This window comes from Anarrhichthys ocellatus, unplaced genomic scaffold (assembly GCF_004355925.1).
Source record: "Anarrhichthys ocellatus isolate YVR2014 unplaced genomic scaffold, GSC_Weel_1.0 scaffold12, whole genome shotgun sequence".
In the NCBI taxonomy this organism is placed as follows: domain Eukaryota; kingdom Metazoa; phylum Chordata; class Actinopteri; order Perciformes; family Anarhichadidae; genus Anarrhichthys; species Anarrhichthys ocellatus.
The window spans coordinates 9148142-9163170 of record NW_022280042.1 but is presented as its reverse complement, the minus strand read 5'-3'; the positions used below and the strand labels follow the sequence as shown (position 1 = coordinate 9163170).

Genomic DNA, 15029 nt, shown 5'->3' with positions numbered 1-15029 from the left:
AATAGAATTGTATTTGCAAATACTTGTGATAACAGTAGCCCACATGGTTTACATTGTTTTTGTGTTTTGCTTATTTTGAAAAGATGACTGCCTCTCGACCGCCCCTCTTTTCTTGCAACAGCACACGCCGGAGTACAAAACGAGCAGCCCTCCCAAATATCAACAATCCCCAGCTCGTCAAGCTGTTTCATCAAGTTGTATAAAGTGTGTCAGGCTGATGCCGGAAATTAATGATTATGGTTTCAAAATAAAGGTAAAGAAAAAGGAAACATTAAATATGCTCGACACAAACTATATATTTGAATTGGGGTGGTTAAACCTAGCCTAATAAATTCAAAATCCATAGTTGAATGTAAACAATTCGATTCCTATCACTTGTTATAGCCAATTTCATACTATCAGGAGCCCCCAAAATGTGCTTTCAAGGTCCTATTGTAAACTATAATATACAGTATATATATATATATATATATATATATATAAGCCTTGCCTTGTATTGGACATTCACTTATTTGTCTTATTGTTGTTCTTATATAAATAAATCAGTCTATGACCCGTCGTACATTCCCGTCGACATTTTATTTTGAAGTTTATCCCCGGAAGCTTCGTATGTGACTCTGGCTAACTTGACGTGGGGGGCAGTGACGCCATCTTGAAATTGTCCCGACCAGAGGAGGCGAGGAGGAGACGGACTTGTGGAGGAAAAGCAGCTCGTCCTAAAACTCGATGGCCGCATTAGCTCCACGGATTAACGGCAGCCTTACGGGTTATTGCTAACATATGATAGCGTTTCCACTTGTTCCTTCCAAGTGATTTCTACGGTGGGGGAGAAGGTTGTTTGGCCCACTTTGGAGAGGGCGAACGCGTAACCGTTGGAGCGGACGGAGCTCCCGGTTGTGGCCGCCGGACCGAGGCTTCCACACGGATTATAACAACAAAAACACGCTTTGAACAACCTTTTTTTTTTGCATGACATCTGAAATGCAACATTTTTTTTAAAAACCCATTTCGACGCTTTTTTTAAAAAGCGATGCGACGGAGAAGTTTTTTTGGAGAGCGGAGTGCGCTTGATTTCCAGTCCGATGGATGTTAGCCCTGCGCGGCTGTGGCTCGGCTCTCCGCTTCGCTGCTCTGACAATAACAGGTGAACTGTAACAATGCTGCAGACATGGCAAGTACATGACGGCCGCGGCTCCATGACCAACAAGTCGCCCTCCACTGCTCGCCTGTAAACCTGGAAATACCTCCAACCATCCTCTCCCTCTTCTTCACCTCCTCCTCTTCCTCCCTTCTGTGTTTTCTTTTGGGTGGGGGGGACTAAAGGCTCGCATCACCTGGATATATTTTGGATTTTTTAAAGATGTCCTTTTTGCAGAGACAATGCTCTCTGGAGCAGCAAGACATTTAATCTGACTCTTGAATGTGAGATTGTTGTTGTTTTTATTCTCTTTTTAGTCAGAGGATCACATTCGGATGGAAAATGGGAGACGCCACCAAACTGGCCTTCGCCGTTTTCCTCATCTCGTGCTCTTCAGGTGTGTGTGTGTGTGTGTGTGTGTGTGTGTGGTGGGGGGGTTATGCATGGTGATGCTGATTGTTTCCTCAGCACAGAGCAACGCATTGCTTCTTGTTATCCGTGCAGAATGCAACCTTATCCCACTGCCTCAGTGTCAATGCCCTTCCTTTGCATCCACGTTGCAGATGCAATGGGCATGTTGCAGATCCCAGTGGGGGGTCCAACAGGGGGACCACAAGGGGTCCTCGAGGGGCGTCTTGTGGGACATACCAGTACAAACCGGGGATCATCACAACATAGACAATATGGTGTTTTAACGGTACATTCAGGTATTACGATGTTTATTAGAACTTGTCAAACCTCTTCGCAGCAGAGCAATTTCCAGGCGTCATGCTGCAGAACATTCTTCATGTGTCCTCATCTCCCAGGAGTGGCTGCATAATGAATGTCAGCGGGGTCAGTGAGGTGATAATAAGCTGCAAAGGGACGACACACGAGTACTTCTTCTCGTGCATGTAGGCACTTTCTAGTGCAATCTGAGCATCACTGTGGAAAACACGTCATGAGTTTGATGCTTGTTGTGTTAAAAGTTTTGGGTTTAACTGTACAAATTCCTGGGTTTGATGTTGCTGGAGCGCCCCCCGCCCCCCCTCCCCAGATGAGCCGGTGTATCCTCACATAACACCAGAGCGGTGACGTGGAGGACCGGGCAGGGTTCCTCTTCTGGGTCAGCAAAGTCTAAATGCAAGCGGGAAACTGAGAAGTGTCACAATACCTGAATCACAATCACATGACTGAAAGGTGACGAGTAGTGAACCTGTGCGTTAAACTCCCACTATTGGGCAGAAGCTAAAAAAAAACACAGATTGTACGAGTTAAAATATTCACATGTAAAAGAAACCTCGAGGTATACATCTCTAGATATGTGTACCAGAATTTAGATTTTTATTGCCTATTATTTGCTCGTTTGTGCAACTGAATTCCTTAGAAGTAAATTGCACTGGTCGACCTCGCCTTTAACACATCCGGTGTACCAAATGAAAGCAGCTCCAGTTAAGACTTAAGAAGCAGCAAAGGCAAAGCAAGTCGCAGTGGAATTGTCCTTTTTACAGCGAGCCCTCGGGTGTCTTTGAGCGGGAATTAAAAGGCTGCTGAAGTACGGTGATGGTTGGGTTTGGTTAGCGTGTGAACCAGGTGCTGTGTCTTTATTGCACCGTGCAGCAGATGATTACTCCGCTCGCTCATTACCGTGTGAAGTGGCTGAATGAATGGGAATCATAATCTTCTATGAAATCCACGTTGAGTTGGCACAGTTCAAGGCGCCACCAGTAAACCTCAGATAACGGTCCTTCTGTTTGATGAGAATCTTATTCAAAGACCTAAAGACACATCTTCAGTTTACAACGATATGAAACTTAAACACACAGTTGTGATCAATTAACTGTTGTTTGAAGGCCAAATGCTGCGTTCAGCCTCTTAAATGTGAAGGTTTCTTGTCTTAGATCGTCTTCTATCTCAGTAAATTAAATAAGATTGTTTACAGGATTCCCTCTTGCATGGTTTCTGGATATTTATGCTATTATTTTAGTGTCTGCGTGCACAGAAACAGGCCGCGATGTGGAGAGTGTGACCCGGTTTAAGGTTGCATCCAGCAGCTGCCCGGTGTTGTGATCCGTGCTGGCATGTGTAAATGCTGCTGTAACACATGGCGGCTCAAGGTTGTCAGTGTGACAGGATAGTAAATGGGCTTCTTGTGTAAGTTGTGTTCCTCCGGGCTGCGTTTAAAAACTGGAAAGAGACATTTTGATGTTGAACCCGTGTCATGAGCTGGAAAGAGAAACCTGGATCTCGTGTGAATAGCTGAATATTTACTGTGCACCATGTCTTCACGGTGATTGGGTTAGTCCGTTTACATTTCTGCATGCGTCCACCACTGAGGCTGATGTCTTCACATTCGGCCTCCTCTTTGTGTCCACTGCAGCAGTTTCACGCAGACATTGATCCTCCTGCACACCAGTGTACGGTTACATCGATACGAACAACACATCTGATGATTTAGTTTCCCCTGACTCTGTTCGGTCCCGTTGGACTTGAGAAAAACAACATAAAGAGACCATTTCCTCCTGCATGCAATGAATTATAAGATGATCTACTTTGTGTAAAACCAGTAGGAAATGTGGGCTGAATTACATGTAAACTGGTTATTTAATGCACACAAGGTTTGAAATGTGTCGGTACGTTGAACCCTGTTGGACTGCGACTACCCGCCCTCCTGCTGCAGTGTTTTGGGTGTTTCCTGGAGCGGTCAGACGCTGCCTACCCCCCCCTCATATCTATTTCTAATATGTTCTCTTGCATTATGTATTAGGCTCCAAAAGCACAGGTGTATTTGTTAAGGCCAGATGTAGCCTGGATTTCCCATCGGGACCAACTAGCCCGACTGCGTCCTTCCAGGGCCGTGTATCATCCCGTGCTCCGCCGTCGTAAAAAACAAAGGCTGCACGAGTTCATGGAGGTAACACGGAGATCTGCACAGGAGAGTTATGACCCTCCTAGATGTAGACCGTGGCCAGGTGTTTAGTGCTACAACATGGATGTTGTCCATGTTTATTTACACGCACAAGGTGGTTTAAGTCAATAATAGTCTCCGAAAAAAGGACTTTGGAGTGTGCTGTGAGCCAACGCTTTCTCTGCAAACAGAGGTTGAGCTGAACTTGTACATTTTGATCAACCGCAGTCACGTTAATCTCCGTTATTTTGCACGAGGCCGGCGTTAATGAAACCAAATTAAACAGTGCAAGCGACCTTTGGAAAGTTCAGTTCCGGTCACTGTTTCTCTGTTTGCTTACGTGTTGGCGACGCTTCTGGACCTCTAATCACGTGACTTTTAAACCGTTAAAATGCTACAGTGAGGTCTTAACAGGTTGCACAGGCCTACGGCCTCTTAAAACACACTTACCACACAGATGACTGAACTTTCACTCCAATTAAGAATCATCAAAACACCGTGATTGCTGTTGAGGGGGATTTCCTTCAGCTGCAGCGATTTGTTTTAACGTGCTCCGGGTGTCACGGTTCAATACGGTGGAAGAGGTTCAGTAGTGAGAGGGAAACCAGGACACGTTCTCCTTACTTGTGACTCATTGTGTGGTCGGAGGAGACGGGTGGGGAACCAAAGGGTCACGTGTTTGACATCCGCTCCAGTCACTCGCAGGCCGGCAGTTCAAACCTCACCTGTAAGTCACGGCGGATAAGAGCATCAGCTAAAAGCCTAAAAATGTAAATGCAGGCCGAGCGCGCCTGAATAATGAGAAGTGGATGAATTGCCCCTGTAGCCATTACTGAGTCGAATTAAAACAAACGACGGGGAAGACGGTGAGTCCAAGGTTGGAAGAAAACATCAGGTATTCTTTGAGATATCTGGTGATTAACTTGAGCTCCAGATATTGATATACTTTAATAGCTTTTTGGATAAAAGCATTCATATATAAAGGGCTATTTGATCTTAGTCCAGACCACTCGACGTGTCGGTCCTTTACTGTAATTAATGCGTCCTGCAGATGTTGCCTTTATGTGCTCGGGAGCGTTCCAGTCTAGACAGCCTGGCTGCTCAGATGGCTTTGATCCTTGATTTAAAAACTGCGAGCTGTACATTCATCATGCTCTTGTTTCAGGCTCTCTCTCAAGGGTCTTCGCCCGCTTTACGCTTCCTCCTCCTCTTCGTCCTCGTCCGTCTCTTGCCAAGATTCCTCACTGTCGTGAAGGTTGCTCTAACCCCTTATCACCAGCACCACTAAAGGGTAATGGTGTCTCTGGAACACCGGTTGCTCCTGATATTGTGGCGTTGTTGTCGCTGTCGCTTTGTGCTACTATCTGATGAACCTCAAATGTCATTTAGGATGCATGGAGCAGCAGCCGTACGAACTGAACCACCAGCAGGTCTTTGGTCCCACATTTACTGTCCTGTAATCAACACATTTTACAATAATTGAAAGAAGAACCAGCTCGTAAATCGGGGGATGTCTGCTATGATAGAATAGCTTGTGGTGGTTTTTTTATCCGAGGTGAAGAGGGGATTTGTTCGGGCTTGAAACTCCTGGATAGTTGACAAGTTTTGACGGTAAAGAGAGTTTTGAAATCCCGGCAGTGTTTGGTAATCACTGAGTCATCAATGGGATTGACAAACCCAACTATATTAGTGTTATTCTCTGCATTTTAGCACCTGTAACATAATCCCAATTAAAAATACACAAGCGTGGGTGTTTTATTTTGGCGGTGCGGCGCCTCGTGACCAGTGTGTGTCATTAGTTTACACTAAATATAAAGACGAGGCCGGAGTCGGTGAGGTCGTCTGATGAAAGAGGGGTTTATTGACTCCCGGCGTTTTATTGGTTTGTCTCGTATGAATGTGAAGCCGACGAGTGCAAACGGTGATGTAATTGAACGGCAGGCGACGTGTCTTGAGGTCTCGAGACCTTCTCTCCGGTGTCATATCTTTGGTTACCCTGACCCCAATGGTATTTGCAATATGAATGTTTTTTGTGATGGGTGCTTGAAGCACACTGAATAGCTTTACAGCAGAGAGAGGATTATGGGAAATCTCTTGACTGAACTGGACTGTGTTCACAAAGGACCAATCTCCTCTTCTCCTTTCTTCACTTATTGATTGCTTTTTTTAGAAAAAAAAGCTGCAGGCTTTGTGATATTACAATATCACTGTAAACTCAATGCACCGTTCAGCTTTAAGCCCAAGTGGCACTTAACGCACCCTTCAAATAAATCCACACAGTACAAGCACAGAGGGGATTGTGGGTAAGGGGGGGGCTGAAGGAGGATTGTGCAGATCCTTCTACGGTACCCAGCGAGAGATAATGAGGGCTTTTTAAATTGCCTCGTCCTGTAAGGAATGTAAGGAATGCAGTGGGCGGGAGCGGGGGCGTGTGTGCAAACGGCACAGTCGTGGATTCACGGTGAGGGACTCGGGCGCTCTCCTGACCTGTCCGGCAACCGGCCCCGTCGGCACTAATTGAGGCAGAGACCAATGGGCGTTTGTTGCTCGGGCATACCAGCGGGGATTAAAGGGATTGGATTCAGTTGCTGAGTGCTGTGGTTTTTAATGCCCGTCCCCCGTCCCTCCTCCCGTCCATGGAAAGACTGCAGTCTTTGTGACCAGCTCACCCAAGCCAACCCCACCACCCCTGCCATGTCACGACACCATCTGATTAAGCGTTAATGTAGCACTCCAGAGAGAACCAGGCTACTCTGAAATGACCGACTCTTACCTCTCTATTCATTCACGCACAGCAAGAACACAATTATACAGCGTTGACACATTTTCCACTTAAATACATCATTTCATCCAAAGAACAAAACTCGTCTCTGTACTCGCATCTCCTCCTCTAACCATTACTCGGATACGTCAGCATGTCTAACGTCTTATACAAGCTCACAGATAGTGGTAGCCTCAGAGGTCTCTCATGCTGCCCCTGGTCCTGGATGCCTGTGATAGTGGAGCAGCTATAAATGGTGTAAAAACAGCCCTCAAGGCAGGTTGTGTGGTGCGTTTCTGTTTTGGCTTCGGTCGATGTGCCATCAGGAGGCCGGTTTTTGATCGCTCTTGTCTGTTTGCCCCCATCCTGCAGGAAAACTCCAGATAGACTCGTGTGGTTTCAACCTAAAACCAGCCAGTGAAAGTATCTGTATCCCAACTTCACCCCAACGCCATGTCCAATGTTCCAACCCCTCCCCGCATATCTTCCCGATACACACACACACCGGCTAAACTCGACTGTTGGTGCAGAACATTTGGAGGTTTCCTGGAAGACTTTCAGACGTTATCACAACTTTTATTTCGTTGGTGCTAAGGTGTTAACACTACTATGATTAGATGATTTCTGCTGAATGTACGCAGTTATTGGCACATGCTAAAGCTGTATTTAGTTGAGTCTTGAGTCAGTTATGTGGGGGAGGAGTGTCAGCTTGCATTGGGCCGTCACGCTGACCCCTGACCTCAGACTCCTTTCTCCACCGCTATTCAAAAAGCACACATTCCCACACAAAGCAACGCCCCCGAACATCCATACATCACCTCAGATCTGTTTCAACTTAGACGCAGATGATAAGTTGATCCTTAGAACAAATTCCATCATAGCGAACAATCCCTGCTCCTGACACACACACACACACACACACACACACACAAAGCCTGATGAATGAGTTGTTTACCTACGTCGCTGCATGCGGTGCCGAGTGCAGGCCCGGCCCGCCAAAACGCCTTTTCATTATGAGGCTGCAGAGCAGAGAGCAGTCACACGGAGGAAATTAGGTATTAGTTGTCTGGCTAAACGCGCCTGATGGACAGTTTCTCAGGCTGAAATGTCACACTGTGATGCAATTATGGGCCGATAATAAACTCACCTGTGTTGTTTTTCTTTCTTTTTAATGAACCTTTGGTGAGCTGAAGTCATGACTTCCCATGTGGCCGGAAGAAGAAGGAAATAAACTTGGTACAGGTTGAAGGAATCATGGAGATGCAGCCTGTGTCGCTTCCTTCCGAACTATAATAAAGTACGTTTTCCGTGCTGTGAATTTGCTCGGCACATATCGTGATGAAGCTTTTCATCTCGTGGACCTTGAATCGCTTTCACTGATCTGGTTCCATTTTTGAAGCTTGAACTTGGGCAGCGTGTTGTCTATTTGTCAGCCTTCAGGTCCGTCGCCGTGCAGCTCGCTATCGGAGAGGGAAGCATCACCCGCTGCATCTCTCACATTCAGGTTCCTCTGAATTGCCTCCACCTAACATGACCTCTTGGCCGCCATACAAAAGATTGAATTTTCAGAGCCGGCAGCAGATAATCAGTAATCTCCAGTCGCAGTAGCGCTGCCAAGTTCACAATCTTTCCCATCGTCATGTTACTCTCTCTCTCTCTGAATCACATCCCCTGTTTGCAGTCTAATTGTCCTTTTAAAAACATCGGGTCTAATTGCCTCATCAGATTGTTCTGTGGTTGCAGGAATATCGTGTACGTTTGAAGGGAGCTTAATCACCGTGGAAAGGAGCATCAGCTAAATGGCCAAAATGTAAAGTTTTAAATGTCAGAGTGAATTTTCAGAGCCAGCTAACAAGGGGTGAGGTGGGGGGGGGCGGCGTTTGAGAAGCAGTTTTTCATAAAGCCTCAGTGGATTTCAGAAGTGGGTCGGTGTTTAGACGGTTTTCTGAAACGTCCACAAGTAAAGTAGGTCGTGGTTAACCTTGATAGATCTCTCTGTGACTGGAAGAGAGAACGTGCTACGTGGTAGTTTATCTCTACGAGAAGAAAGGAAGTAGTGTAGAAGAGGAAACTTCCATTCTTTGAGGCGTTGCAGTGATTGCACTGATTGTACTTGTAGTTGCGTGCTATGATGTATCTTGGTGAAGTATAGGACAGGCGACGAGTCAAAACATCACAAAACCTCTGGTTTATGTCGGAGTGTCTCCGAAGTGGCCCCACGATGACGCAGTTCTTCATGTTTGACGTTTCTATATGTGAAGTATGGTTGTGAGACAAAGGGGCTTCTCTCTTTATTGTCTGGTTGTGTGCTGGTGGGTGGAAGCCCTATTGTGTGTCCTTGCACAATGGTTCGTGTAGGCTCTGCACTAGCTGACATTATCCGCTTTAGTGAACTCTGAGCTGCGACTTAGTCAGAAGATTGATTTCTCTGCTTTATATCCTTCATATCCGCCATGCATGCCGGGCAGCTCTCGCCCACCTTTGGCACACGGCGCTATACAGGCAGCCGTCCTTTATTGTCACCTCAGTGCAGAGACGTGATTGATTTGAGCTCGGAGCAGTGTATTTGAAGTTCACATGGCTCGCAGCTCTCTCTCACACAGTGGAATACCTGGACTGAGGCGTTGGAAAGAACAAAGACGGGCTTTTGGTCCTTTTTAAAATTGAGTAATGTCCCATTTAGAAAAAGCTCAGTTTACTAACAAGTCGGTAGGTTCCTGTAGGTTTAAGAGATGGGTTTGTCGCACCTGTTTTCTGTGTACTGCACACTCCTTCATACAGGAAGTCAGGCTTCTCCCTCCCGAGTAAAATGGAAATGCGTATGATGCCAAGCACCTCCACGTAGCGTCCACGGGGATCAGCGCTGGCATGGCTAATGCTGTTACACCAGAAGTGGCTAATGAGCTAACCTTCCGCTTTACCCCTGCATACCTCCCCATAATTATCGCTTTCAGCTCCCACGAGTCCCCGTGGAGGGAGCGATGCAGGAAGAAGAGAAAGCAGGCGCCATACAGTGGACTCTTAAACTGCTGAGGGGCCAGGTGGAGCCTGGTGGAGTGGCTGAATTCACCAAAACACAGCCAGAGATGTTGCTCCTCTTGTTGTAGGCATCGTGGTGCAGCCGTATCACATCAGGTTATGTGAGGACGGGGTCTTTCTAAGGAAAGCATCAAACCCTAACACCCCTGAGGCATGATGGGATATCTAAAGGCTCACTTTCCTTTTTCCTTGACTTGATTCTTTGCAGAGCTCAAACAGCGATTTCGTGCCGTCAGTTCTAGTGATTTGTTTGCATTAAAGGCATTTGCACAGACTATTTTTCCTCTCCTCTCTAATTTGCTTCAGCCGTTTGCTCTCAATCGCACACGCGCAACAGTTCACAGTTGCACCTGTTGCTGTGAAATAGTTTGGGGGGCTTCAGGGGAAATGGATTTGACGAGAGAAAGTGCCGTCGGTGACCTCGCCTGCCAGTGAAGCAGCCGCTCTCCGCTCTCTTCCGTCTGCAGCTGTTAATGTCGACCTGCTTCAAGGGCCCCGTGCTCGCATTAACCGGCTTTACTTAAGCAGCCATTTTAATGAGAGATGGATCATCTTCCTAAAGGTAACCTCCATTATGGAAGCTTAGCCCCAATTTGTTGAACGTACTGTGACTGGAGACCCGGTCAGGGCCGACGGGACACTTCTCCTCCGCGACGCACGCAGCTAGAGGACAATTGGGTAATGATCATATCAATTGAAGCATTATTCTTCATACGTCCTCCATCATCAGAGCGCGTTCGACACGTTCGACACGTTAAAAGCAACGCCAAATAAAAGCTGGCAAGTGGAACTTCTCGCTGGCTGGAAGACTAAATATATAAGAATATAAAATGAATAAAACGGGTATAAATAAATACATAATTAGCTAACAGCTCTGGTATATCTGCACAGGAGGTTTCCTCTAATGTTTTCATGCAAAGATCTGAAGAGATGCACTAAGTAGATCACAAGCACATAAAACCCCAAATACAGAGTTTACGCTTACAAAGAAACTCATTACAGGACATGAAATAGATTATCATGTACCAGTTACATCTTTATATATCATCTTGATGATAACAAACAGGTTCTTGGGTCAGGAGCATTCATTGCTCATTGCATCCGGATGACTGAGAGTTAACATTGATGTCTTGGAGCAGTAAAAACCTGCTGATTGCACCTTTGGGAGCACAAAGAAAAACTATCCGTAGGAAGCAGCTCTGGCTTCCTGTGTCTGAAGCGTCTGGCTTGCGGCGCTTGGAAGCAGGCGGAGGCTGACTGTCTTCAGTCTCGTCAGCAGTCTGAACCGGACTGACTCTCTGACAGGTGATGAGAGGCGGCGGCGGCAACGCTAAACTGACAAGCTGTCATGCAGTATTCTTCCCTGGATATCGGTTTGCCAAAACCTGACGCCTGCGTCTCCTTTATTTTGGCGGGGAGGGGAAGTCAATTGGCTCACGTCAGTCGTATTTGTGAATTTTGTGTTCCTCTATAACCTCATTTTCTCCGTCATACCTGGGTAGTCTTTATGGCCCATCTTCTTTCAGTGATGTATTGACTCTGAAGCGCTTGAGAACTCTGATTTTAAAAAAGTGTTTTATTAGAACTAAATGTTTGATGACTTCACATACTTTGAGGCTGTAAAGAAATGCCATTCCACCAGTTATTGATACACAACTAAATTGGTCTTTTTTGTCAGTGACGGGAAAGAAATAACCTTTTTATCTCCCAGCCACAGTGGCTCCTAAAGTAGCTGTTATTTTTAACCTCTATCTCCTCCAGGAAAAGCGATGCATGAATGTTAAAGTTAAAGAATGCCCTCTTCGTCCCGTTGCAGGTGCCATCCTGGGACGCTCGGAGACTCAAGAGTGCGCCTACTACAACTCCAGCTGGGAAAAGGAGCGCACCAACCGCAGCGGCATCGAGCCCTGCTACGGCGATAAAGAGAAGCGGCGGCACTGCTTCGCCACGTGGAAGAACGTCTCCGGCACCGTGGAGGTCGTGAGGCAGGGCTGCTGGCTGGACGACGTCAACTGCTACGACAGGTATCCAGAAAATAATACCTCCGACGTCAGGAAGGATCCTAAATAATCTAATTTTACACCTTTTTAAAAGTACGAGTGGTTTCAAGCCAGCCCATCATGAAGAGGGCTCCGCTGTGAAAGCAGCAGTTGACTGGCTGCATTTCTAATTACCAGGCAGAGGAAATTGAAGTTGCCGTGTTCATCTCCAGCAGTAAACAGATATTAATAGTCGGTGTTATTATAGTACCCTCCTTGCTAGAACATGAGCCTGGCACTAGATGCTGGTTTGAGCCGGTTCTGCTTGTGTTTTCCTTTGATTCCCGGGCGATAAAATTGCTGTAGATTCTGCAGCCCGCACAGCTTGGGTACCTCTGCTCAGACGGCGCCGCCTCGCCTCCCCGGAGAGTCCAGAGCAAGTCGAGGGCGGCTGCCACTTCCTTTGGCTTTTATCTGATGACTGTGTGAGTGTGAAAGAGAGAGTGTGTGTGTGTGATTGTTAGTGTACGTGTGTGTATTGGCGTGTGTAGGAGTTATATTTTATAAATGTTTTTCTCTCATGTCTTCTGCAGCAGAGAGGAAGTGTGTGTCTGTGTGAAAGTGCGCGTATGTTCCTCGTGTGTTTGTGCGCGTTGATGCTCTTTAGAAAGCGTCTTCTGCAGTGAGTGCATTGAGAAGTGTGTGCGTGCACATGCAGATGATGGTTTTCCTGCGCCGCGAGTGTGCACTCACTCGCACTTACATAAAATAAATTGCTTCCATATCCTTTGCAGAGAGGAGAGATTGGTGAGGTCCTTGTTTTTTAATTTCCTCCTCCATGTCCTCTGCAGTACCGAGTGTGTGGAGAAGAAGGAGGGCCCCGACGTGTTCTTCTGCTGCTGTGAAGGCAACATGTGCAACGAGAGGTTCCTGTACTCCCCTGAAGCGAGCCTGCAGAGCGACCCGCACCATTCAACCGCCTACAGTACGTACAGTCCAGCCTGCGCACACACGTTATCTGTATTTAAGGCACTCGCATATATATATTACTACTACCATCGCAAATCATTTACACAACACCCAAGCTTCTACTTTGAAGACATAGTCCTCCACAAAGTGCTTCTCATCGTCATCCACTGGTATGAAATGTTGATATTAATATGTTAATAGTTGCTAATGTGTTTGCATGCAGTTTAATTTCAATTAATATGGTTTAAGTGATAGTAGCCCTGAAGCATTGAACCTACCATCAATCCCAATAATCCATAAGAGCTGCCACTCAACGCAGTGAACACAGAATCAGATAAAACAATGCTAACAGAGAGATAACACTGACGAGAGACAATTAGCGAAGCAGTCACTTAATAACCGGGTGTTTTTCTGCGGGATTTCGCTCGGAGTAACAAAGCCGATCTGCAGAGGATACGACTATTTCAAATGCAAAATGATGCCACTGCCTTGTGCCTTGTGCTCGTAACAGTGAGCGTGGCGGTTCTGGTGTCCTTGCACTCATCACTTTACAGAGAAATTGTCCAACAGGCCCGTCTGTCTTTTCGTATTTCTTTAAATGTGACTCTCTGAAACCTGCAGACACCCTGTGGAGAAAACCTCTATGACAAATGCCCCGAGTGCCCCTTGATGCAGCTGGTGCAACCCCATCAGCCCCCACCCGTTCTTGTCCCACCCCCCCCCCCCTTCCCAACTTCATTCCCCCCCGAGGTCGGCAGTGGCGTCCGAGCGTCGGCGCTTTGTCAGCACTGCCGAATCAGACTGTCACACCTTGTGATGGGAGGACGGGCTGAGCCAGCAGGCGTCACCCAGCGACTCCTGCAGGGGTCGGACGCAGTTCAGAGCTCTGTTATTTTTGGCAGGCGGATTACGTTATGTCACGAGATAGATTTGCTAATCCTGCTGCGTGTGTGTGTGTGTGCGTGCGTACATGGATATGATCCCTAAGCACAGTGGCAGTAAGCTGTGAGCAGAGTTGGTGCTGCACTTAGAGATGATGTAGCACAATGTCGGGCCAATCAGGCTCTCTTTATTTATTCTCTGTTCTGTCCATCATTGTTTTGATTTATTTTTGTTGCTATGAAGATAAAATGTTCTTCTTCTTTCCACTATCCTCTTTATCTCCCCGCAGCCACCTCCAACCCGTTTTCCCAGAAGCCCCAGCTCTTCAGCACTCTGCTGTACTCCCTGGTGCCCATCATAGGCCTGGCCGCCGTCGTCCTCTTCTCCTTCTGGATGTGGAGACATCACAAACTGGCCTACCCAGCGGCCCTCGTCCCCACACATGTAAGTCTTGCATCTAGACGGAGCTCCGAACACAGATCCTTAACCTCTGACAGAACGCTCATCACTGTTTCCAGAGGTCACCTGTCAATCAAACGGTGTGGCCGGGACTGTGGTGTCCTCTTTCCTCGAAGTTGCTGCTGATGCAGTTAGAGTTTCTCTTTTTGTCTGTTCAGCCACGGCGGCCATTGCGTCCCACTTCATCTGTTAATTGCAAACAAAGGGGAAATGCAAAACGCATCGGCTTCTGCGTCTCAAATGATTTATTCCTCGGAAACACACACTGTACGGGCAAACACAAAAGCTTGGAACTAAACGGGAATAACCAAGAAAGTTCTGTATGCACATAACGCTCGTATGGAGAGCAGGTTAAAGATCTAAAATGATACATGAACTGCAGAAATTGTCTTATTCTGCTGCTTGTATTGTTTGATGTTTGGAGTGCGATACAGTAAAAACTGTGCGCCTTTTCTTTTTTTTTTTTTTTTTTTTATATACCAACCTTCAACTCTAGCACTGATCTAGTTTCTCAGCGGGCCGTAACAGCCTTGGTCAGAACAGACGCACTGTGTGGACAGTTCACGTTGACGATAATTGCTTTTTCAGTTTCTTCCTTCAGAGTAGTACAGGAGGATGTGAGGAGCCCGTGTTCTGGCTCTCTTACTGGGCTGTCGTTGGGACGGTTCGTGCCGTGTCGGCCTTTTAATCGCACAAGATTGAAACAGACTTTTGACGCTCGTCTGATGGTGCAGTTGCTCATCTTTTCTTTTCCTGTTCCAAACTTGCCATCAGGCTTTTTCCACGGCTGCTTCGTTGGAAGAACCCTCATATCCACACGTCTGATCGCTTTCGTGTCTTTGCTTGAATTGGCCAGTTTCATCACCTTTTGCAAACTTTTTAAACATCTCCATTCTTGTCGGACTGAGAGTAAGG

General features: G+C 46.7%; 1 protein-coding gene across 2 annotated transcripts in view; it reads left to right on the top strand.

The window, feature by feature from the left end:
- The first annotated feature begins 643 nt into the window (after positions 1-643).
- Positions 644-15029, top strand: part of acvr2ab (activin A receptor type 2Ab) — a 29215-nt gene continuing 14829 nt past the window's right edge. For both annotated transcript variants that reach the window (XM_031851904.1, XM_031851903.1), the window contains exons 1-4: positions 644-1535; positions 11642-11849; positions 12656-12789; positions 13945-14099. In XM_031851904.1, the coding sequence (XP_031707764.1) occupies positions 1481-1535; positions 11642-11849; positions 12656-12789; positions 13945-14099 (552 nt within the window). In that variant the 5' untranslated portion in view covers positions 644-1480. The remainder of the gene's footprint in view (positions 1536-11641; positions 11850-12655; positions 12790-13944; positions 14100-15029) is intronic.